The sequence below is a fragment of the Neolamprologus brichardi genome, chromosome 23 (genome assembly GCF_056152115.1).
Source record: "Neolamprologus brichardi isolate AB-2024 chromosome 23, ASM5615211v1, whole genome shotgun sequence".
In the NCBI taxonomy this organism is placed as follows: Eukaryota; Metazoa; Chordata; class Actinopteri; order Cichliformes; family Cichlidae; genus Neolamprologus; species Neolamprologus brichardi.
In genome coordinates, this window is record NC_142125.1 from 32,963,913 (window position 1) to 32,987,626 (window position 23,714).

General features: G+C 40.7%; 1 protein-coding gene across 2 annotated transcripts in view; it reads right to left on the minus strand.

Annotated features, from left to right (window-relative positions):
* The window catches only part of mgat5 (alpha-1,6-mannosylglycoprotein 6-beta-N-acetylglucosaminyltransferase), a 109,363-nt gene that overhangs the window by 21,666 nt on the left and 63,983 nt on the right, over nucleotides 1-23,714 (minus strand). For both annotated transcript variants that reach the window (XM_035909876.2, XM_006795709.3), the window contains exons 10-11: nucleotides 18,925-19,058; nucleotides 6,501-6,634 (exon numbers count right to left, since the gene is read on the minus strand). In XM_035909876.2, coding sequence (XP_035765769.1) covers nucleotides 6,501-6,634; nucleotides 18,925-19,058 — 268 coding nt within the window. The remainder of the gene's footprint in view (nucleotides 1-6,500; nucleotides 6,635-18,924; nucleotides 19,059-23,714) is intronic.

A 23,714-nucleotide genomic window follows, 5' to 3' on the forward strand; every position in this document is an offset into this window, starting at 1 on the left:
ATACAATGACAAATGACCCTGCCAGCTTCACTTGTCTCTTTAAATCACAGAGCTGACAGTTCAACTCTTCTCACTGGTTGAATTATCAACTGCCACCGTTTCACAATTTCAGTGATTGAAAATCAAATTTCAATCTAGGGTAGACAAACATTATTAAATAATTATTAAAGACTGCGTTCTAATTGTCTGTGTGCTCCTCAAATATAAGACTGTATACACAGTGCGTGTGTGTTAGTTCTGCTAGCGTTGTAGGTACACACCCATGGCTTTTATTGGTTTTATTAGCCTCTTTGCTACACTACCAACAGAGGACGTCCAGCTGAAATGGGTATTCTTCCTTGTCCCGTATCCCTCGTCCTGTAGGAGGTTTCTACCTGTTAAAAGGACGTCTTTCCTTCTCGCTGTCGCCTAATGTAGAGGGTCATCTGATTGTTGGGGTTTTCTCTATATTATTGTAGGGTCTTTACTTTGCAATATATAAGTAGATAAGTATCACACTTGGGGCCTGAAGGCCGGAGCTGGAAAAATCTGTTCACAAAAAAATAAATAAATTGTAGTCTAGCCTTCATTCATTGCAGGGGTACTAAAGTTAATTCATGCATGAACTGAATCGTATACTTGTATTTGAATAGTAACACTGTTGTCTATTATATCTGTTATATCTGTATTTGAAAATATAATTATATATACTGTATAAAAAGTATAAAAAACGTTTATCAGAAAACTAAGTAATTTCTAAGTTTTTGTTTTTTCGAAATACAGACCCAGGCTTAGTTAAAGTATTTTATCATGTGTGCCAAAATTTTATGAATTTTTGTACATTTCAGCACCAAATGCATGAACTTAGCTGCTAAGTATTGTTTCTTTTCAGGATGTCCTGCTTTTCCAGTTGCAAAATACTACAAATGGCAAACTGAATATTTAACAGTGCAGATCAACAAAGAAAAGCAATAACAGCTCCCACCTTCTGGAAATGTCTTGAGCCTAATTTAATAAAACATCTGTGACAGGAGAAGTCAATTTAATAACCGCAATAAAAAATGTTTCCAACCCAGCCCATCTCTTCCCTCAAACTTCATATAATGTTCGACTCAACTGGATTATCATAGAAGGGGAATCACAATGCTGTCTGCTTATGAGCCTACAAGGGTTAGAGCGCTCTGACTGTGCTGCTTGTGTGAGCTCCGTGTGTTTGTGTCGCTCTCCCTGTCAGCGCGGTGCGATTCGTCTTTCTTCACCATGTCCTCTGATCTGCCGCCAAGGGCCTGCAGCTCTCCCTCCCTGTACAGCCCACTCATTCTCACCTTTCTCCATGTTCCCTTCTGTCTCATCAAATGCTCTCTTACATGCTGAATGCTGTGAAATAGGAAAACCGACTAATGTAGCACGCTGCTGCTGCAAGTCAAGGTAAAAGTAATAATCACTCATTGATGTTTTTAATTAAACCTAGAGAAGAATCCTTCCTCTTTAATATATTATAAATCTTCTAAATGTATCAATTTTACTTTTATTATTACAGTTACAATTAATATTGAGTTACTGAGCATTAATGGTATCATCACTGCCTGTTCATTGCTCCTTGGTGAAACTGTATTGCCATTACATTCTTAACATTGACCTGCCAGGAGCCACCGACACACAGCTCGATTGTATAATGTGTGTGTATGTGTGAATGAATGGAAAAAGATTAAGGGGGGGCATTTGGTCACTCTCAGCTGCTTGGGTCTGCATTTCTACTCCTCCAGCTATGGGTTGCTATAGAAACAGCTCTCTCAAAGGAAGTCTAGCCATCTTATTTCAGGTCTCAAAAATCAACCTTGGCTCTTATAAAAACAAAAGAATTTTTTAACATCCATGTCTTTGTTCCCCAGGACCTCCCTCGCCGTTTCACGTGCAGCCGTGCTCGACCTCGAGGTCAGATGAGCCACCTGCTACTGTGTGCTTTTCAGAGGTCACACACAGCCAAATGAAAAACAGCCAGTTTACTATTGATGAGTAGAGGTTTGCTACTCATCACTGTTACAGAGCCAAAGACTCAATGCAACATAAAAGAACTTGTTTAGTTCGCTCATGTGTTAAAACAACACATTTAAGTGTTATAAAACAAATCCATAAAGCTATACAAATGCTGATAATCCTGGTACTGAAGGCAATTTATATCGTACGCTGTTGATTAACAGACATGCGATCAGCTACGATCGCTAGAGTAAGATTTTTATTAAAGCAATCTACTCATTTCCACCTCAGTTTTCATAATCCTGGTCAACACTAGGTGCAGCACTCACAGCTCCCCCGACTCTAAACTGCTCCCAAATAACCTGTGACATGTTTTAGTTTTACACATGACTTCATATTTCTGTTGCCCAGGGGTGTCGTCTGGCAAACAGCTAATAGGAGCATAATTGTATATGTATATGCCTTGGTGCCACCCTTCCAGTTCATGTCCACCTTTTTCGTTTTTGCTCACTTTCCTCTCTTTGAGACAAATTTCTTCTAACATGTAAAGAGTTGGTTTGAACAGTGGGTGAATGGGGCTTTGGTATTTGATATTACTAATGTCACGTAGAGCCAAGAGTAGAAAAATACAGTGTGTAATGGAGCATTTAGAGGAGTAAATGTGTATATAAACTGACCTTCTTATTTAACGTGTTGGCCATGCTTAATATAAACATCCAACATGTCCAACAGCACACATAAGATAGAAAATGAGGAGATATAATGATTGGTTTCTTTTAAGGGACCTTTGCTGTAACCGTCTCGGTCACTGTCTGCACTTAATGAGCTCACAGTTATTTCTATTTGCAACATTCCAGCCAGACAGACCTTATCACGCATGAATTTTTCATGGCACAGGGAAGTGCTTCTGACACCAGTGTTCAGGCTCTGAGTGTACATCCTCTCTGGAGAACGATGTAATGAACATGGAACACCTCCCCCTCTGTAAGCTCCCAGCATGTGTGGTTTTTTCTAATTAAATCTCTGCGGGGTTTCAGAAAGACTGCATTTTTTTGTTCTGTATCCCGTGTTCCCACCAGATTCCTGTTTGGAGGTACAAATATGGCACATGGGTATCGCTCTTGCCCACATGAAAGGTTTAATAACGTGTATCTTGCAAGATTTTTTGGAAAATAGCTCAAATTATGTAAAAAAAAAAAAGACAAAAGAAAAACAAAAGTATGTATAAGATTCCAGTAATCTACACAAACGTTATAAGAGAGAGAGCGTGCGTCCCTGTGATCGATCTACTCCACACACTGCTTCCCATCACACACCCGTGGGATGAAAGTGACCATACTTTCAAGCAGCTCTGTTTTACATAAAGTCTATTACCCACCAAACCCCACATTAAACCTGCCTGTGCAGGAGGCTGTTTTCGGCTAAAGTCCGCTGGCTCCTGTTTGAGCCACACATTTTCATCCTCAGTGTCCACTTTCTTCACGCTCCTTTGCTTTTTTGGCTCAATAAAACAAAAACATATGATAAGACTTATCTAGAGATCAGCTTTACGCTCACTGAGAGCAACAAATAAATAAAATAAACGTGAATGCACAAAGCGCTGCTGTTCAGATGATGCATAAGAAGCTTTTCTTTTAAAGGCAGTGTGAGCTCTGAACTAGTGTGGACATGGGTTAAAGGGGATGTGAGAAAAGAAGCAGAATTTCACCACTTCCTCTTCCCGTCTCCATTAACAGCATCAGTATACTCCTTATGCTTCTATGGCAACATTTTCCACTAGTGATTTAGTGGGCCAACGTAATCTATAACAGTATATGATAATGGGTTGTTTTATACTACAAATTAATTCTGCAACAAAATAATTTTTTAATAAAAAAACAATTAAAAAGTAGAAAATACTGAGTGCAAGAAGTACATCTTTTATATACAGTTTATCATCAAACCCTGTCCTTTAGTTGCAGTCTGAATTATTTTACTGTTAGTTAAATAAAATCGAGTTTTTCACAGTTTGCATTTACCTTTAATTTGACTCAAACTCATAAATCATACATCACAGGTAAAAATAATGAGAAACACTGAAGAAAGGAATCGTAATGATAACAAAAAGTAGACAGCTCTTATTGGGAATTGTAATTTAACGCCAGAAATCATTATGCCTCTTCTTACAGCAGGTCTCACTTTCTACTTTAAAAAGACGATCGTCATTTTGAAATGAAACCTCTCGAGTACATAGAAGGAGATGGCAGCACCGCACGGTTTAAGTGAACAAGGAAGGGAAACGCAGTAAGCCAGTCAACTCGTTATCAGTCAGCCCTAAAATGGCCCTTTAATTAAAAGCAGGAGGTAATGAACGCGCTCGGGAGTCTGATTAGCAGCTAATGCCCCTTGCTGGGAGTTGATGGGCTTCCCCGTCTGCCCTTTTAAAGCCAGACTGAATGGCACAATACTGTGTGTGTAGTGACTCACCAGAAGAAGCCATCAACCACAGCAGTACACCTCTGGATTAGAAACTGTAACGCCTCGGGATTTACAGACTTATAAAGTGGCTTGGAAGTGTAAGTGTTGAATATGTTTTACATTAGGAGGGCTCTTTTTTTTTAAACTTCTTCTCACTATCTTCTCTGAGGATGAATCACCTCAGTGGTTGGCATAATAATAAGCCAGTCAGCTACTAACACCCTCAGCAAGCCAGCAGGGAATAATAATAATAATGATAACAATAACTAGATAGATAACGTCAGTGCTAAGATGAAGCTCAAAGTGTAATTAAATCTGTAAGTGCAAACAGGTAATTACATCGATACAAACAGCTAAAATTGTTAGCTAGATGCATTTAACAGAAATGAGCATGCTAACAAAGTCACATTCTACCACCGGCTGTAGCACGAATTCAAACAAACACAAGTTTCTTCGTATGAAAACATGACAGCGTGAACATGTCATTACTAACCAGTCGACTGTGTAGCAAGAAGGCCAACGTGCTCTGCTAGAGCACCACTGTGTGGAAAACGAGGACTGTCAGTTACTGATTATTGTACTTTATTTGGATTGCAGTGTTATATTTTGTGCGTAATCTGTTTGTGATGATAACTTTGGGGGTCATTATGTTGCCTTTGTTAGAGCAGCTAAAGTAATATTTAACTAATGCAACACTTAGTTGGTTATTGCAAGTTAATTTAGGGACTAGAGAGCAGCTTGTCCATGAGTTAGATAGCCAAGAAGTATTAATTTAGCGGATTTAATATTTCACCATAAATATTAGCTTCAAATTAATAATCACAGTTTTCATTGTGGTGCATAACGACACATCGTGTTGCTGTTCTTAGGAACAAAATCCTTTCCATCAATATCCTCTCCACACAGTGCAAAGTGTATGCTTGCAGACAGGGTCACTCTCTGTCAAGTGAAGGCTGCCTGCGCTCTGTTTTATTCCAAAGCTGAAGTCTGCCGACGCAGTTAGAGCTGCTGAGAACTGTTCTCTCAGATTTTCCGAGACACAGTAAAGGTATGAATAAAAAAAAAACAGTACGCATATTTTAAATGAGCTTAAAGGCAGCAAGTAAAGTTAGATAAAAGCAAGTGGAACAATCCACAAGAACAGTATTATTTCCAGAGTAAGATCATTAATCGGTTAGGTTGGGCTTATTATTTAATCCTCCACATCTTTATCACACTGCCTCCTACACGAGGACAGTTCTCTTTGTAGCATCTATTATTATCCCATCGAGTTCAGACATCTATAGAGTCAGTTGGATCTGGAGCAACCCACTCAGAAGCATACGTGGTGTCAGCTGAAAGCTCATCAAGGCCTGGGTACTAATCCAGCCATCCATGTCGAGCCAAACAATGTTCAAATCTCCCCAAAGTCTCCAAGCCATTTTTGTCTAGGATACAGTAATCCCTTGGTCTCTGTGCTGCAGAGTGAGCATGCATTTGAATATATTAAAACCTCCACCAAGAAGGTGATAAGCTGAATTTGAGTTCCTAAACCAGACTGCTATTAAGTTTCCTGTGAAAGTTTCACCCAAGGTTGTTCAAAGAGTTTCACTGCAGAGCTCTCAGAGGGCTGACAATGGGTTATCCTTGGTGTATTGGGATTCTCTGGCATGCTTAGTGAAGTCTGTCCCTGTCATCTTCACAGGGAGGACATACATATCTAACTTTGTGCCCATTTGTAAGTGTTAAAAAGGTGGAATCTGCAGGTGTATAGACACAGTGACTGCAAGCAGTGAATGTAGATCATAAACATCCATTCACTTCCGCTTATCCTTTCCAGGGTCGTGGGGGGCGCTGGAGCCTATCCCAGCTGTCATAGGGCGAGAGGCGGGGTACACCCTGGACAGGTCGCCAGTCTGTCGCAGGGCCAACACACAGGAACAGACAACCATTCGCACTCACATTCACACCTAGTGGCAATTTGGATTATCCAATTAACCTATCCCCACAAGATCATAAACATGTGCAAAGAAAAACATAAAGGTACATATAAGTAACAATATAAATGAATTTAAGTTTAATATAAGAGCATTTAAAGATGATGTTACCTTCCAGAAGTTGTCCACCTTGCCATAGACTAGTGACTGATTCTGTCTCTTAACGTCATCGATGTGCTTGATGTCACTGGCGTTGAGGTGCTGCTCCACAACAAAGCCCAGGAAGCTGTTGTCTGGGGTGTGAGCTGCGACAGAACGGGGGAAAGAATATGTGAGCAATTCTACAGAATTGGTGTCATTTGTACCTGACAAAGGTCAGCTTTGCATTTACGTGTAAACCTTTTTTGGTGCCATGTGACATCTATTTTTAAGTCAGCACACCACGTGGCATCGTTCAACATTAACCATGAGACTTCATTGTTAACTGTCCTGAAAACCTGAGACTGACTGACTGAAAGACCACGTGCACCTAACAATAACTAAACAATAAATTTTGTTTAGAAGACTCTGATGATGTCACTGCATCAGGGCTTGAATATGAAAAACAAACAAACAAACAAACAAGGAGGACGATAAATGTTTTAATTTCTCTAAAAATAAAACACACTTAAACTGATCAGAGGTGAGCTCTGCCGGGAGAGAGACCAGCGAACACTGCATCCTGGTTCCTTTCATTCCACTTCTACTCAGCGTTGAGTGCGGAGCCTGAAGCTGGCAGAGTATTACCTCACTAGCATCTGCCTTGTAAAACAAGTGTGAAGACAAGGGTTTGGAGCGCGGACAGGAAAGACTCAGTCAAGAATTAAATGGCCTAATAACATCATTTAAAATGAAATAACGGAGCACTAGAAAGCAGCCCGTGCCTTCACCTCTGGAAGCGAACGGAGCGAGGTTGTGTTGGGGAGGCGGTTGGCTGCGCATTTGTGGTTTGAGCTGGAGCTCCGGGGAGCCACTGCGGTCAGAGCTTGTTCTTACCGCAAGCTTATTACTACAAAGGCAAACTGAGGTCAGTCAGTCAGGGGAGACAGAATGAGCTTCAGGGCAGTAAATAAGGGAAAGATTGAGAGAGGAATTCAACTACCTGCCAGCACTTAAACAACTCAAGTTCAAGCGCTGCAATTAAACTGTGGATTAATAATACTTTATGTAACATGAAGGAATATATTGTGACTTTTGACACATGATGGCAGGAATACAGAAACATGACTTTTCTCAGTTCTACAAGTGAGACTGACGTGTCCTTTGTCATGGTGCTGGCTGGACTGGTTCAGCGTCCCGCTTAAGAATGAGACAGTGTTTGCTTTTGCCATCTCACCGGGCAGTTCACATATTGGCTCACGCTTAATACGTTTAGGCAAACAAAAAAAAAAGAAAAGGGAATGGCTATGCAGAGTAAAGCAACAGTCCACGCAACTCCTGAACGATGACAAAATACAGTGGGGCAAAAAAGTATTTAGTCAGCCACCGATTGTGCAAGTTCCCCCACTTAAAATGATGACAGAGGTCAGTAATTTGCACCAGAGGTACACTTCAACTGTGAGAGACAGAATGTGAAAAAAAAATCCATGAATTCACATGGTAGGATTTGTAAAGAATTTATTCGTAAATCAGGGTGGAAAATAAGTATTTGGTCACCTTAAACAAGGAAAATCCCTGGCTCTCACAGACCTGTAACGTCTTCTGTAAGAAGCTTTTCTGTCCCCCACTCGTTACCTGTATGAATGGCACCTGTTTGACCTCATCATCTGTATAAAAGACACCTGTCCACAGCCTCAACCAGTCAGACTCCAAACTCCGCCATGGCCAAGACCAAAGAGCTTTCGAAGGACACCAGGAAAAGAATTGTAGACCTGCACCAGACTGGGAAGAGTGAATCTACAATAGGCAAGCAGCTTGGTGTGAAAAAATCAACTGTGGGAGCAATCATCAGAAAATGGAAGACAAAGAAGACCACTGATAATCTCCCTCGATCTGGGGCTCCACGCAAGATCTCATCCCGTGGGGTCAAAATGATCATGAGAACGGTGAGCAAAGATCCCAGAACCACACGGGGGGACCTGGTGAATGACCTGCAGAGAGCTGGGACCAAAGTAACAAAGGTCACCATCAGTAACACACTACAACGGCAGGGAATCAAATCCCGCAGTGCCAGACGTGTTCCGCTGCTGAAGCCAGTGCATGTCCAGGCCCGTCTGAAGTTTGCCAGAGAGCACATGGATGATACAGCAGAGGATTGGGAGGATGTCATGTGGTCAGATGAAACCAAAGTAGAACTTTTTAGTATAAACTCAACTCGTCGTGTTTGGAGGAAGAAGAATACTGAGTTGCATCCCAAGAACACCATACCTACTGTGAAGCATGGGGGTGGAAACATCATGCTATGGGGCTGTTTTTCTGCCAAGGGGACAGGACGACTGATCCGTGTTAAGGACAGAATGAATGGGGCCAAGTATCGTGAGATTTTGAGCCAAAACCTCCTTCCATCAGTGAGAACTTTGAAGATGAAACGAGGCTGGGTCTTCCAACATGACAATGATCCAAAACACACCGCCCGGGCAACAAAGGAGTGGCTCCGTAAGAAGCATTTGAAAGTCCTGGAGTGGCCTAGCCAGTCTCCAGACCTCAACCCCATAGAAAATCTGTGGCGGGAGTTGAAAGTCCGTGTTGCTCGGCGACAGCCCCAAAACATCACTGCTCTTGAGAAGATCTGCATGGAGGAATGGGCCAAAATACCAGCTACTGTGTGTGCAAACCTGGTAAAGACCTATAGTAAACGTTTGACCTCTGTTATTGCCAACAAAGGTTATGTTACAAAGTATTGAGTTGTATTTTTGTTATTGACCAAATACTTATTTTCCACCCTGATTTACGAAAAAATTCTTTACAAATCCTACCATGTGAATTCATGGATTTTTTTTTCACATTCTGTCTCTCACAGTTGAAGTGTACCTCTGGTGCAAATTACTGACCTCTGTCATCATTTTAAGTGGGGGAACTTGCACAATCGGTGGCTGACTAAATACTTTTTTGCCCCACTGTATATCCTTTTCTGCAATGACTTGAAAAGTGCGCAAGGAGACAGCGGTTGTTACGGTCTGCCTGAACTTAAAGCAAATACAGATTTCAAAGTTTCCATGACTGTCCTGAAATATTTCATTTGGGACAGTCATCACACGCGCCTCACCCGTTACACGTTAAACTCTTCACTTTGGGGAGATGCACGAATAAGCAGCTTATTCTTTGGGCAAAGTGCTACTTGGTGAGGGTAGAACGCTATCATGCGATTTCAATTCCTGTCTATTACAGTCAAAACTATTGCTCTTCACTTCCTAACATGAAAACACAAAGGAACCTTTGACCCAACATTACAGGTGACTCACTTTGTGTGAGGAGTGTGGGAGAGTGCAATAACGTGGGAGTAGCTGTTGTGGAGATATTGCCACGTCTGTACGAGGTGTCAGTGTGGGAAGGAGTCAAGCGCCACTCCCACAATACACAGTGTAAGGTTAACATAAAATTGCTGATAAGCACCGATCTCTTTAAGCCTGAGAGCCCTTCCCTGTGACATTTAAAGGAAATTTGACAATAGATGGAAACTGCCACATCCCAAAGACTTAAAATTCAGGATTTCACATCCTGTTACTTCAGTTGTGACCTTTTTGTGTGTTCATTTGTTAGTCTGTCAACATTATCTGTGGATTATCCCTTTAATCTCTTTTACTCAGCTAACTGTCGTCTGTGGGAGGGAAAGAATCAGAGAATAAAATGTATATTTTTGATCATCGTTACTGTGTTACGGTCATTGTACTGCTCCTTGTTTATTGGTGTAATCCTTTAATCCTTTGCATTTATGTTTCCTGAGTCCCTTCCTTTTTAATGTCCTCCTATATTTATGGGCTCAAAATGTGGTCATAAATATTTTGTACTTGTAAATCAGTTTTGTATGTGTAAAAAGATTTGTGTGTGGACTTAGCCAAAAAAAACCCTGCAAGTTACAAGTACGAATTTTGACCCTATTTTTCTTCCTTTCATCTGATTGGTCAATGTCATGTCAATCACAAATGTAACAATCCAATCAGAGAACAGGTGGGTTTGGCTGTCGGAGGGGCGCTTTTTTTGAACTGCAGGTCCTTGAAGGGTAATACAGTTTGAAGCTGGAGGATCTCTATATAAATGATAGAAGCTAGGTCCCCTAACTTTCAGCAGCTGTTGAAAGGATAAAGTTGTGGTATATCAGTGGTTAGAAATACCATTATTACTTTAGGATTAGTTTAACACAAAGTCAGGGCAGACCCGGGAGTATTGCTGTGAGTCACAGTGCGCAGCATAAAAGTCCTTTCACATCGGACGCAGGATGTGCTGCTAATGCTAACTAAAAGCAAAGGATCCAGAATTTGTTGCGCTGGCTGCTGGGCTCTGTGAGTTTTTGCAGCAGCTCTACCTGTACTAGATTCACCTGCTTTTTGTTGTTTTTATCTCTGACTTTATGTCCACTACAAGAGTTTCTGTTTTTTTTTGCTAGTTCTTCAAATGTTCAATAAAAACATGTATGCTAATTCATAACGAAGAAAGCTTTGTAATGAAGACTGTCATTGGATTGTTACATTTGTGATTGACGTGACATTGACCAATCAGATGAAAGGAAGAAAAATAGGGTCAAAATTCCTACTTGTAACTTGCAGGGTTTTTTTTGTGCTAAGTCCACACACAAATCTTTTTTACACACACACACAAATCTTTTTTTACACACACACAAATCTTTTTTTACACACACACAAATCTTTTTTACACATACAAATCTTTTTTACACACACACACAAATTCTTTTTACACACACAAATCCTGATTTACAAGTACAAAATATTTATGACCACATTTTGAGCCCATATACAGGGTGGGCCATTTATATGGATACACCGTAATAAAATGGGAATGGTTGGTGATATTAAAGTCCTGTTTGTGGCACATTAGTATATGTGAGGGGGCAAACTCCTCAAGATGGGTGGTGACCATGGTGGTCATTTAGAAGTCGGCCATCTTGGATACAACTTTTGTTTTTTCAATAGGAAGAGGGCCATGTGACACATCAAACTTATTGGTAATGTCACAAGAAAAAAAATGGTGTGCTTGGTTTCAACGTAACTTTATTCTTTCATGAGTTATTTACAAGTTTCTCTTTGTTCACAGCCATTAACATGTCAAAGAGGTTAACACGTGAGGAGCAGATCGAAATTGTGTTGATATCTGGTGAACGCAGTAACCGGGTCATTGCAGCAGATTTCAATGCAAGACACCCTACGAGACCACCCATCTCCTATGCTACAGTAAGCAAACTGCTTGCTAAGTTTCGTGAAACTGGTTCAGTGTTGGATTTGCCAAAATGTGGACGCAAGAAAACTGTCACTAATGAAGAAACATCAGTGGCTGTCCTAGCTTCATTCAGCAAGAGCCCACAGCGTAGCACTCGCCGCATGTCACTGGAGAGTGGCATTACTCGAACATCCCTTCGGCGGATATTAGCTACTCACAAATGGCACCCTTACAAACTCCAGCTACTGCAGCATCTCAATGAGGATGACCCAGATCGGCGCACAGAATTTGCAGAATGGGCAAAACAAAAATTGGAACAGGACCCTCAGTTCACGCAGAAGATTTTTGTTCAGTGTTGAGGCAAACTTTTATGTGAATGGTGAAGTTAACAAACAAAACCACCGCTATTGGTCTGACACTAACCCACATTGGATGGATCCCTCCAAGACTGTTGGAACAACAAAAGTGATGGTTTGGTGTGGTATATGGGGTACAACGATAGTGGGTCCATTCTTCATCAATGGAAACCTCAAGGCCACTGGATATTTGAAATTGCTACATGATGATGTGTTTCCCTCTTTATGCACTGAAGCTGGCACGTTCCCTGAGTTTTTCCAGCAAGATGGTGCACCACCACATTATGGGTGCCAGGTCCGAGCATTCCTAGATGAACAGTTTCCTGGAAAGTGGATTGGTCGTCGTGGGCCAGTTGAATGGCCCCGAAAGTCTCCCGATCTGACCCCCTTAGACTTTTATCTTTGGGGTCATCTGAAGGCAATTGTCTATGGTGTGAAGATACGAGATGTGCAGCACCTGAAACTACGGATATTGCATGCCTGTGCTGGGATTTCTCCTGCGGTGTTGCTATCAGTGTGTGAAGAGTGGGAGAAGAGGGTTGCATTGACAATCCAACACAATGGGCAGCACATTGAACACATTTTATAAGTGGTCAGAAACTTGTAAATAACTCATGACAGAATAAAGTTACGTTGAAACCAAGCACACCATTGTTTTTCTTGTGACATTACCAATAAGTTTGATGTGTCACATGGCCCTCTTCCTATTGAAAAAACAAAAGTTGTATCCAAGATGGCCGACTTCTAAATGGCCACAAATGGTCACCACCCATCTTGAGGAGTTTGCCCCCTCACATATACTAATGTGCCACAAACAGGACTTTAATATCACCAACCATTCCCATTTTATTACGGTGTATCCATATAAATGGCACACCCTGTATATTCCCTCCAATCCCTCTTTTACTTTACTTCCTGCTTTTTTTTTTGCAAGTCAGCTGCCCACCCTCTGTGTTTATACTTCCCTCCTTTGTGTTTTTTCTGCCCTCAGTAATGTTTTGACTAAATTTACCTGTGCCTTACTATCCATGTCCCTGGAGTGTTTAATTCAACTGATTTGCCACTTAACTCACCTCTTTTCACTCTGTTTGTTTATACACTCCCTCCCCTTATCCCCAACTGGTCGCGGCAGACCTCCTTGAGCCTCTTCCTGTTAAAATGGAGTTTTTCTTTCCCACTGTCACCAAGTGCTTGCTAATAGAGGATTGACTTGACCCAAGGTTTTCTTTGTACTATTGTAGGGCCTTTACCCTACAATACAAAGGGCCTTGAGTGACTGTTGTTGTGATTTTGCACAATATAAATAAAATTAAATTGAAAGTATATTTAGTCGGGCTGTGATCTGGTGTCCTGTTGGCTGCTGAACATCTTCTCTGTATTTGGAGCTACTTTACAAACATTGTTACCGCCGTGACAGTAAAAGATTTTTTGAGAAAGCAGAAACATATATTTAAAATCATTGACAGCTGTTAGTGTGGAAAGGATAACAAAGCTAGCATGGTAAAAGCTAGATTGGAGAAAACCTTGGAGCAGAGGTCAGTCTTCATAATTACTCCAAGAGCTGATTGACAACAAATCTTATATTTAACATTATATTTAAATACGTATTTTAATATAATGTATTTTTACATAGATCCAAAAAGATGCCCACTCAGATGATAACAAGAGACTATGATGGTTTTCTAATGCCAAAGAGGCGGAGGTGTCCTGAGAACTTGGAGGAGACTGAACTAACTCTCTTCCATCAAACTGTGTAAACAGGACAGGCTATTAATTAGTGTTCAGCCTTCTTGATGCACTTGGTAACAGATGCTTCTTGTCCCACAAGGGCCGCTACTCAAAATGTCACTCAACTTGCACAGCATCATTCGCTATTAGCTAACAAACAGCCTGGGAGGACAGCGCTGTCGGAGAAGCACGCCAGAGGTGAGGGAGCAAATTTGCTTTCTAAGGAAGCCTAGACTTACTCTGTTAGATTAGCAGTCAATATAGGACTCTGAAGAGCAAGATATCTTTCTGGGATATTTATTGCCTAAAGAAGCAGTAAGATCTCAGTAAATCCTGACTATTTGTCATCGTACAATGGCTCCTGCACAAAAAATATCAGACAAATGTAATCCCAAATTATAAACTAGGGATTATGTGATTAGTGTTGGCCCAACAAGAAACTTTTATTCTGCTGGCCAGACAGAACTGCAAAAACGCAACATCAGCGCTTAAATCTCAGACGCTTTGAAAAACCTACATCAAAGACTTCAGGGTCTTACAGCATCTCTGAATGGCCCTGAAGGGGGAAAATAAACAAGCTACATCTGCAAGTTTGAGATTTTAAATCTCGAGCAGAGTTTTGATGTTTTTGAATTCAATGAGGAAAACTGAAAGGGTCGCTAACAGCCTTTCTTTCTCAGCATATTCTATTTAGTGTAATTGAATGGAAGGATAACATTAGGGAACCATTAGTATAAATTGATACAGCAGGTCTGGAAAGTAAACGTCTGCTTCTTAGTTAGGTGTTCTTTAACTACCAACCACTTACAGTATAGGCAGAACAGAATGAAATAGCCATATTTGCGTTTCTCGGCAGCATTCCTATATTGTCTGAGGCTTCTCCTCCACTGATATTATAGAAATCCACTACAATCAATCTAAATGAGCATCTGTAAAGGTTTCAAATGAAGCAGGGTAAGAACACAGTGTGAGGCGCTGAATTACATCAAAATAACACCCTCAGTGTCCCCTTCACTGCAAGCATTGCTAAACAGAAACAGGCACACGGATTCTACTTTTCAGGAATTACATTTTCTTGTCAGGGACAAACATTTCAAAGTAATGCAAATTTCGTTGTACATGTCCAATGACAATATTCTATTGTCTATTCTATTCTATTCTGTTCTATCCAAATCTATTTTGACATAGAGACGTGGTGTGATAAAGTATTTACCCCTCTTCCTGGTTTCTTATTGTTTTATTTTACCAAACAAATTTTAATTTTACACAAAGATTACCTGAGTAATTCAGATCATGCTGTTTTTAAATGATTTTTTCATTAATTAGGGAAAAAATGTCCAAATCTGCCTGGCCCTGTGTGGAAAAGTAATTGTCCCCTAACCCTAATAACTGGTTGTGTCACCCTTGGTAGCAAGAATTGCAATCAAGTGTTTTTATGATAATTGGTGATGAGTCTTTCACATCTTATTTGCAGAATTGTTTTAATTTAGCATGAATTGCCTGTTTAAGGTCGTGCCAAGTCCAGGCTTTGATTAGTCCACTTTAAAACCTTCATTTTGGTGTTTTTTGGGCAATTCAGATGTGGATGCCTGGTGTGTTTCACATCATCGTCCTGCGTAACCCAAGTGCTCTTAAATGTTCAGACGGTGAACTGAAGGCTGGACACATTGTAAGTGGTCCAGGTGGTAAAACAGCTAAGCAGGCCCAGACAATCACACTACCACCACCATGTTGGTATGATGTTCTATTTATGAAATCCTGTGTTAGTTTTACACCAGATGTAACGGAACACAAAAAGTTCAGCTTTTGTCACTGAATATTTTTTTTCTGATGTGCTTCCCCTCATAAACAGGACGATTTGATTCATTTACTGCACAGCCACTGTGGCCTAACCGCTGATTAGAGGAGTCCAGTTATGAAGCTGAGAGTTTTTCCTCTCACCATCTTGGTATTTTGAAAATGAATGCAATGAGCAAGGAGTGGCTTTGACTGATAAACTGCACGTCATCAGCTAATGGCTTGTGATTGACAAGTTGTTAGCCAATGAGCCAATCAGCTAACCCCAGATAATCCTCCCTTCTGATACTGACTGACAGGAAAAGCAGGTGCGCTGGTTTGACCGAGGGCTCTCGTTTCATTGTTGTAAACAGATGCTCTTGTACTTTTGATGCCATGTAAAGTAGGCATGCTGAGAGGGAAAGTCAGAGAGCAAACAATAGATTAAAAGAAATACTTAAGACAACATGTGTGGCAGCGCCATTATCAATCAAAGCTCTCAGGGCACTACCGGCCAAGCAGACATCAGGGTCAATTACGTAGTTGGCAGAGGTTCAGAGATAAATGCTGTCATCTGCTACATTTGACATCTGACCAGTATTAATCATGATTTCCATGAAGGATTAAACATTCGGTAGCAGAGCAACACAAAGGAAACTGGGCATGAACATATGGTGGATAAGAACCTATTATAGTGAATGCAAATCTGAGGGATCGCCACAACACAGGAATAGATGAACCTCGCTGCATCTGAAGGCTTTCTTTAGATTCTTTTTGCATTGTTAAGCAAGAACAAGAAATGTGCTTATCAATGTAAATTACTTATCCTTGCAATGTTTAACCAATTAAGAAAATCCCCAGTAGCGTCAGCAATGTTAAGTGATTTAAGCCCAGAAAAAAAGAGATCTAAAGCCTGGCTATACTCAATCTATCTGCAGTCACTTCAGACCTATGTAACTTACAAAAATGTGGATTTCTAAGCTGATGAATCCATGAATAAATTACACGTGAAAGACACTTAGTTATCCTGCAAACATGAATTCAGATAAGTTGTATTGCCACTTTTTCCTCTCACTGCACTTAAACATGACACTCCTTTTGGCTTACATTTTCCACTGCAGAGCTGGGAAAACGTCATGGTGGGGGAGAGACACCTGTTGGCGTTGCGTAACACTGGATCACCACCTCACTTGGCTCCCTGTTGCTACTTGTGGAGGAGCTGGTTAGGCCTTTCAGAAAAAACAAAAAACCTCCCCATCTCTCTGTCTTTTTAAAACCTAAAGACTTCCAAACAGCAAATGCAGCTCATCTCATTTCTTCATCCTCCATCTTTTTCCTCTATTTTTTAATAGAGCGACAAAGCCCCGCCCACCTAGTAAGGCTGCTCCGCTACCTGGCTAGCTGAACACAGCAGCTGTTGTGTTTTTGTTATTCATGTGAGACGGTGCACATCCTGGGATGCGAGACAAATTTCACAAGTTTTCCCTGACAAAGTGAAATCAAATCAAATGTCACTCTTTTGCGCTGCACGGATCTACATAATTATTCCGTCAAATCTTCAGATCTTCCGATTATTAATGACTCGTGTTAGGATACACAGCCTATTTGAATACAATTTGTACACTAGAAAACTCTCTCTGCTTTCCCAACTCTGAAATAGATTAATGAGGTCATTTGGTCTTGTCTTGTCTTATTGACCACAGGCCACACACTCCCAATCCCCCCCTAGCCAATGATTTATCCTTATAAATGAACCAATCCGAATCTAGCATAAATTATGGGGCCGAACTCAATTACTCCGCTGTTACATCTCCCTTCAATATGTGACACGGAAAAACAGTTTGATACAGCAAGAAATGCGAGTAATCCATTTCAGAGGAGTTCTGACTGTTGGCCTATGAAGCTGTGTTCACACTTGCTAATCTTAATCACCATGGTTACAGATTAGCTGTTTAGCAGTGAAAATGTGAAAATCAGTACTTCTTAGAGAGCATTTTAAGACAATGAAAAAGTCAAAATAAGGTCGCAAATGTTTTGGCTTTTATAAGTTAGTATTAAGCCTACATTACTTTCTTTTCATGCAGGAAAACTGAAATTAATATCGACAGGAAAATGTGGGCAACTATAAGACCTTTTAGAACCTTTCTTCATTTTAATTCAAGGTTTAAAGAAATAAACTAAAAATAATAACCCAAAGGAACTCTGAGAAACTCACTGAAACGATGTGAAGCTGACGATGCCACTAACTGTAAAGCTAAAGCAACGCGATGAGCAATAGCAGCTCCATATGCAAAAACAATGTGTGCATAATGTGAAAATATTAAATCTTCAAAACAGCAGACTTCAGCCTAAAGGCCGGTGTAACGCAGCACAATGCAAGGGGGGGGGTGGGGGGGGGGGGTGGGGGGGGGAGTTGTTCTTGTCTCTCATGTCTGGAAGTGAGGCCATTGTGTGGTTTTAACACTCAGCCCAACTGCTGTGCACTTGTTTCACCAGCGATATCATCTAACCCAGCGACTCTCGACTGGGTTTTGTGCAAAGGCTCCAGTGTTTTATGAGAAAGACATACCCTATTCAGTGCACAATGAGCTATTCAGGTGCAGTGGCATTCTGGATAGCTCCGGGCCTCACCTCGCAAACGGAGGATTTGTAGGGGTAACATTTCACTTTCTCTTAGCTATGGGGAAAAGGTCAGTACTCCGGGGAAGCTGGCTCCCTTTCCTGCCCAGCTAATGCTGTCGCGTCTGCTGTGCTACCGCCGCTCATCTGTCTCAACAAATGCGGCTGATTCCAGTTACACAGTGATCCCACAGCAGGACCGATGCGCCCACACACACACACACAACCATAGCATCCACACACTACGTCCTACATTCATAATCACAGCAAAATGGAGAGCTGAGTGCCTGACCTCTTACTTACTAATCTGCTTGATGAGATTCCATTAACTCGCACTGTCCTGAATGCTCAGAGCGTCTTTTATGCCTCTTCTTTTTACAGAAACTTCAACATCTAACTGACCTGTAGACACAGATGACAGCCCGGAGTGCTGAGCAGTTAAACTGATTTATGTTGCAAGCGGCCTCGTACGGCAGCTTGACTTTATTTAAACAGCAGTGTGGGCCACTTGGAGAGGTGATGAAATCTTTCATGTCTTAGTGTAAAAAAGACCAGTGTTATTCTCAAACACCAACATTCTTGGATGCACAGGATTATCCTGCTGGCTCAGAGATGATGGGTTTCATTACATTAACTATTTTATAAATCCTGCATTCAATCAAATGGCTACAGCTTACTAGTCCTCTCAGCGACCGTTAACAGTCGGCTTTGCAGAGAGCGGGTGTGCTTAAAATCTGCCGACTTACGAAACATGGTGTTGAACTGCTGCGGGTTGAGGTTCCACTTCCCCCACGGCGTCTTGTGGCCCTTGGACTGGGCATAGTGAGCGTGGTTGAACTCTGGCTCAGTCCCAAATGAATCCAGCACCCGCAACATGCACCTGTGGAAAAACAAAACAAAAACACACAAGTTTTAATGACGGTCAGATGCACAGATGTATGCATGCATACACGTTGTGTAACATTAAACAATATCAATCACATAAATCCACCCTTGATCTTCCAGAGAACAATACACTAACAGCACAGTGCATGCAATTAAAATCACCAATTTGTGTTCCTGCCCATTGTTTTTAGTGAAGCACACAGAAACAAGCTCATAATTATTTATTTGAAAGGGGACATGTTAAGCTACTCTGCAGAGAAAGAGCAAGATTCAAAATTCGTCAACATCTTTCCTAATCTTTCCTTTTAAGCCACCTTACTGAAGAAACAGAAGGGTTTACTAATAGTAGTGTTTAGCTCAAGAAATAAATGCTGAAGTTTTTGTGTTAGCTTTGAATGACACTATATTTAAATTTGGAGCTTTAAAAAGCTAAAAACGGTCTTTGTCATGTCAGCGCTTGAGACACATATCATCCATGTAAGAACATGGAATCACAAATATAAATCCTCAGACTATGATACTGAGGTTTGTTCTGAAGGTGTGGCTGTGAGGGAACATCATGGCTGACTTAAAGGTCACAGTGTGGGATTAATTAGACCAAAAACCAGGGGAGGGAATTGTAAAGCACTTCCTGACCTTTAACTCCGTGCTGTGCATTCGCTAATCTCCACAAACAGATATCTGCATATAAATATGGAGAATCTATAGGAAAGAAACAGTTTTGGCCCTAGAAGCTTTCTGGTTTCCAGTTGTAGTGTGAGTCACGACTCAGCAGACTTCACCTGCATGCAAGTAAACAGTCTGTGTGGAAAGCATAAGAGGAGGGCTCACTGCTTTTATTACCTTCTTTTAAATGTATTTGCTTCAGTGTTCTCATTATAAACAATGCCTGGTACATGAAAGAAGAAGTGTTGGTTTAGATCTCACGTATACGTTATTTCAATATCGGGTAGGTACACAGAAGTTTCCAAAACAGCGATCATTGGTCCCAGAGGCTAAATCGAGTCAATGTTACAGACTGTATAGAAAAGATGGATGTGGCCAATGTGATGTTATTCCTTGGTTTTTAAGCCCGAGTTGGCATTTCAGCAAATGCCATGTCATTTATTTATTTATTTTTTTAGAGCTAAACATAAACATATTGGACGCACTCAGCTTGACAAAGCTACGTGCTAATTCAGAGAAAGCTAACGGGTCAACCACGCGAGTAAAAATAGGACAGCAGCTTCCTCGTATCAACAAAAATGAACAAACAAAAACAAAAGCATTAAAAAAAAACAACAACTGGTGGCTACATGCTGACTGTATTGAATTTTTTCACATTGTGTGACTGATTGTAACTTGTGGTGACTACATGGTTGCCCAGGGCTTGATAGCATTGCACACTTTTGCCACTTTTAATTGCGTTTTAACAAGTTACCTGAAAGGAAACAACCTTTCTGCAATCGCTCCAGAGACGTTTTTTTATGAATGCAGACATAATTCCAACATGTAACTATCAGTCCAGATGCAATTGTAATAGCCATGTAAATCTGAGTTAAATGTGAATTTCTGTCTATGCAGACAGCAACAGGTATGTGATTGTTGATGATGTATCACAGTTAATTGTTATATTATCAGAAACATGTTGCATCTAATCGCAATTCAACGGCAGATTGAAAGCAGACTGACTCCGTCTTATAGGAAGGCTTATGTCACATTTAGTGACAGTGTTGGTATGCCAGACAATTTTGCAGAAAAAAAAACAACTTAACTGAGAAGTTAACTTTATATCAGGGCAGCACGGTTCTCCCCGTGTCCATGTGTGTTCTCTTTGGGTACTCTAGCTTCCTCACACAGTCCAAAGACACAGAGTTACTGGGGTTAGGTTAATTGGTATTTCTAAATTGCCCATAGGTGTGAATGTGAGTGTAAGTGGTATCTGTGTTAGCCCTGCAACAAACTGGTGTTACCGCAGTTACTGCAATACTAACAATAATGCAAAATGTTAAAAATTATAGTAACATTGCATTGTGGGGTATTTCCATCATATTATTTGGGTTCATTTTTCATTAGTTAAGCATAAAAAAATCCTTGAACAACATAAAAATTAATATCAAGCTGCTAATCTTGTCCCCACTGACTAAACCCCCCCTTCCTCTTTAGACTGCTATGTTCTTGTGGATTTTCTCAGAGGTAACTAAAGTTAAATGACTTTCACTTTTTGGTCATGGTACAAAACTCAGCATTAATCACTATGATAACAAGAAGCCAGGTGCATATATGGAAGACACACAACCACACACACACACAGACTTTGATTCAGTCACTGATTGCCTCTCCGCCCACCCAGACGCTGTGCAGCTGGCTGTGTGAACTGTGAAACACCCTGGGAGAGTGGGGAGGTTGGAAACAGATTCGCCAAGAGGAAACTTTAAAATGAAAGCAGAACAACAACATGCCCACATGCCATCTCCAGTCACTCCAGAGGAAAACAACCCTCATCTGTCCCTGGTAGATATACCCTTAACAGATGGGGTAGTGCTGCTGGAGCTGTAAAACGGTGTAAATATGGCTGTAGCGAGGCCCGTGAGTTGTGGGCGTCATAATGTGGCAGGAGATGAGGCTGTTTAGCTGAAGAAGTATGTACTTGGTGATACTCGCTGCTTTATTTCAATCAAGCTGGGCTATTATTGTTTTTGTTTTTTACAGTATGAGTCCGATTTCCCCATAAACACCAGCCAAATAAATAAATTACGATGCTCGCTATAGTAAATGTCAGTTTTCTCTCATATCATGGTTATCTCAGATGCGACACAGACACATCCAACAAACACAGTCAGTGAAACATTTGGTCTTCAGCTGATCTATCTGACGGTCTGTTACAGGTCTGCACATGCATGAAGCTAAACGCAAGAGCTGAATGATAAACAGAGATATGAGTTAATGGTTTGTCTAATAAAAACGTGAAAATTGTAACACTTGTAACAGCATCTAATTGTTATTATTTTGGGGTCCCACTGGCTCCTTGTGAACCATTAATGTTCCTTTATAATAACATAGGCTCAGTTCATCCTTTAGTTCACTGTATCCAGTAAATATTAGGCCATAAAGTAATCGCTATAACATTTCTGACATGCTAAACAAGCTACAAACTGACCTAGAAAGAAGAAAGACAACTAGTTTGATTTTAGTTTCATTTAGCTACCTGCATTGAAGCTGTACACACAGCATCACAAAATGATAGTAGGATAGAAAAATCAAAATGCAACGCCCAGTCTATGATTGTGTCCCTAGATGTTACACAGTGTTATCAGTTTAGGATAATATTAGCAACCCAGTCCTGAGATAAGATTATGACCTGCAGCCAGTCTTGGTAATTTCTTGTAAGGTATATTTTGTTAGACTCGGCCTTTATTGTCTCACTCAACACAAAGTTGAGTTAGTTTGAGTCAGTAAGGTCTACATTTCAAATGTTAACTGAAGTAAAGTGAAAAACCTGTTAAGGCTCGATTTAAAGACTAGATGTTTCCATAGATACCACGAATTCTGGGCAGTGCTTGTAGGCTGTGTGTGAACAATGCTATGATGGCACGCCAAAAATGTCAACGTCTATTACCTACTTGCAAGTCATACCTCTGCACTGACACAGTAGGAAAGGTAAACAACAGCATGAGTCACAAAAAAACAAACTTGCCTACAAAAAACAAAAAAGTTGTCAAAACAATAGAAACGGCAAAATAAATTGAGCAAAGGAAGAAACAGGAAATACTTGTATCAAGACTTGAGTCTTTTGTCCCATCTCTTTTACCTCAACCCCAACCAGTTGTGGCAGATGACTGCTGTTTCTTCCTGTTAAACGGGAGTTTTTCCTTCGCACTGTTGCCAGCTGCTTGCTGTTTTCTCTTTATTATTGAAGGGTATTTACCTTACAACATAAAGTGCCTTGAAGCGACTATCGTTGTGTTTTGCTGCATTATAAATGAAATTGAATTAGATTTTGTGCTTGAATAAACAGGCTGCTCCCTCGCCACAGGGCTCACTACAGCAGGTGGCTCTGCATGTCTAATTTGTCAGAGATTTAAGCTGGACTCCCTTCGTGACACAACCCCAGTGAGGAACCATGTCTCTAGCTGGAACTAAACCAGTGACCTGGAGCGAACGTGTTAACCACTAGATCCCTGGAAGCGTGTCTGATTAAGCAAGGCGATGAAAGTATTAAATTAAATTGAACGATAGGCAAACACCTGTTCTAGTTTTTACCAAGAAAAAAACAACTCGGAGTATTTCCATTACAGAGTAGTATGAAACATGAAGACTGATGACAGGAATAACAAAACAGCAATCACAAACAGCTTGGACAGACTTGTTTGCTTTGTCCCATCACACAAAAAAACATCAGTTATTATTAGAGTTTATTGCTTTTAAGCATTTGGGGTCTTAAATGAAAAAAACAAACAAATCTGGCTTCTTCTGTACATCGGGTACCTCCCTGTATGAATATAAAGAAAATAAAAGGGATTGTGGGATTCTCAGGCCTTAAAAGGAAGAGATATTATTTCCTGGACTCTAAGGTTACACTTAGTGGAAAATAACTTTTCAGCCTGCACTCCAGGTCTTCTTTCACAAAAGTACATATGAAGTATACAGTGACACAAAGCGCTTTTACATA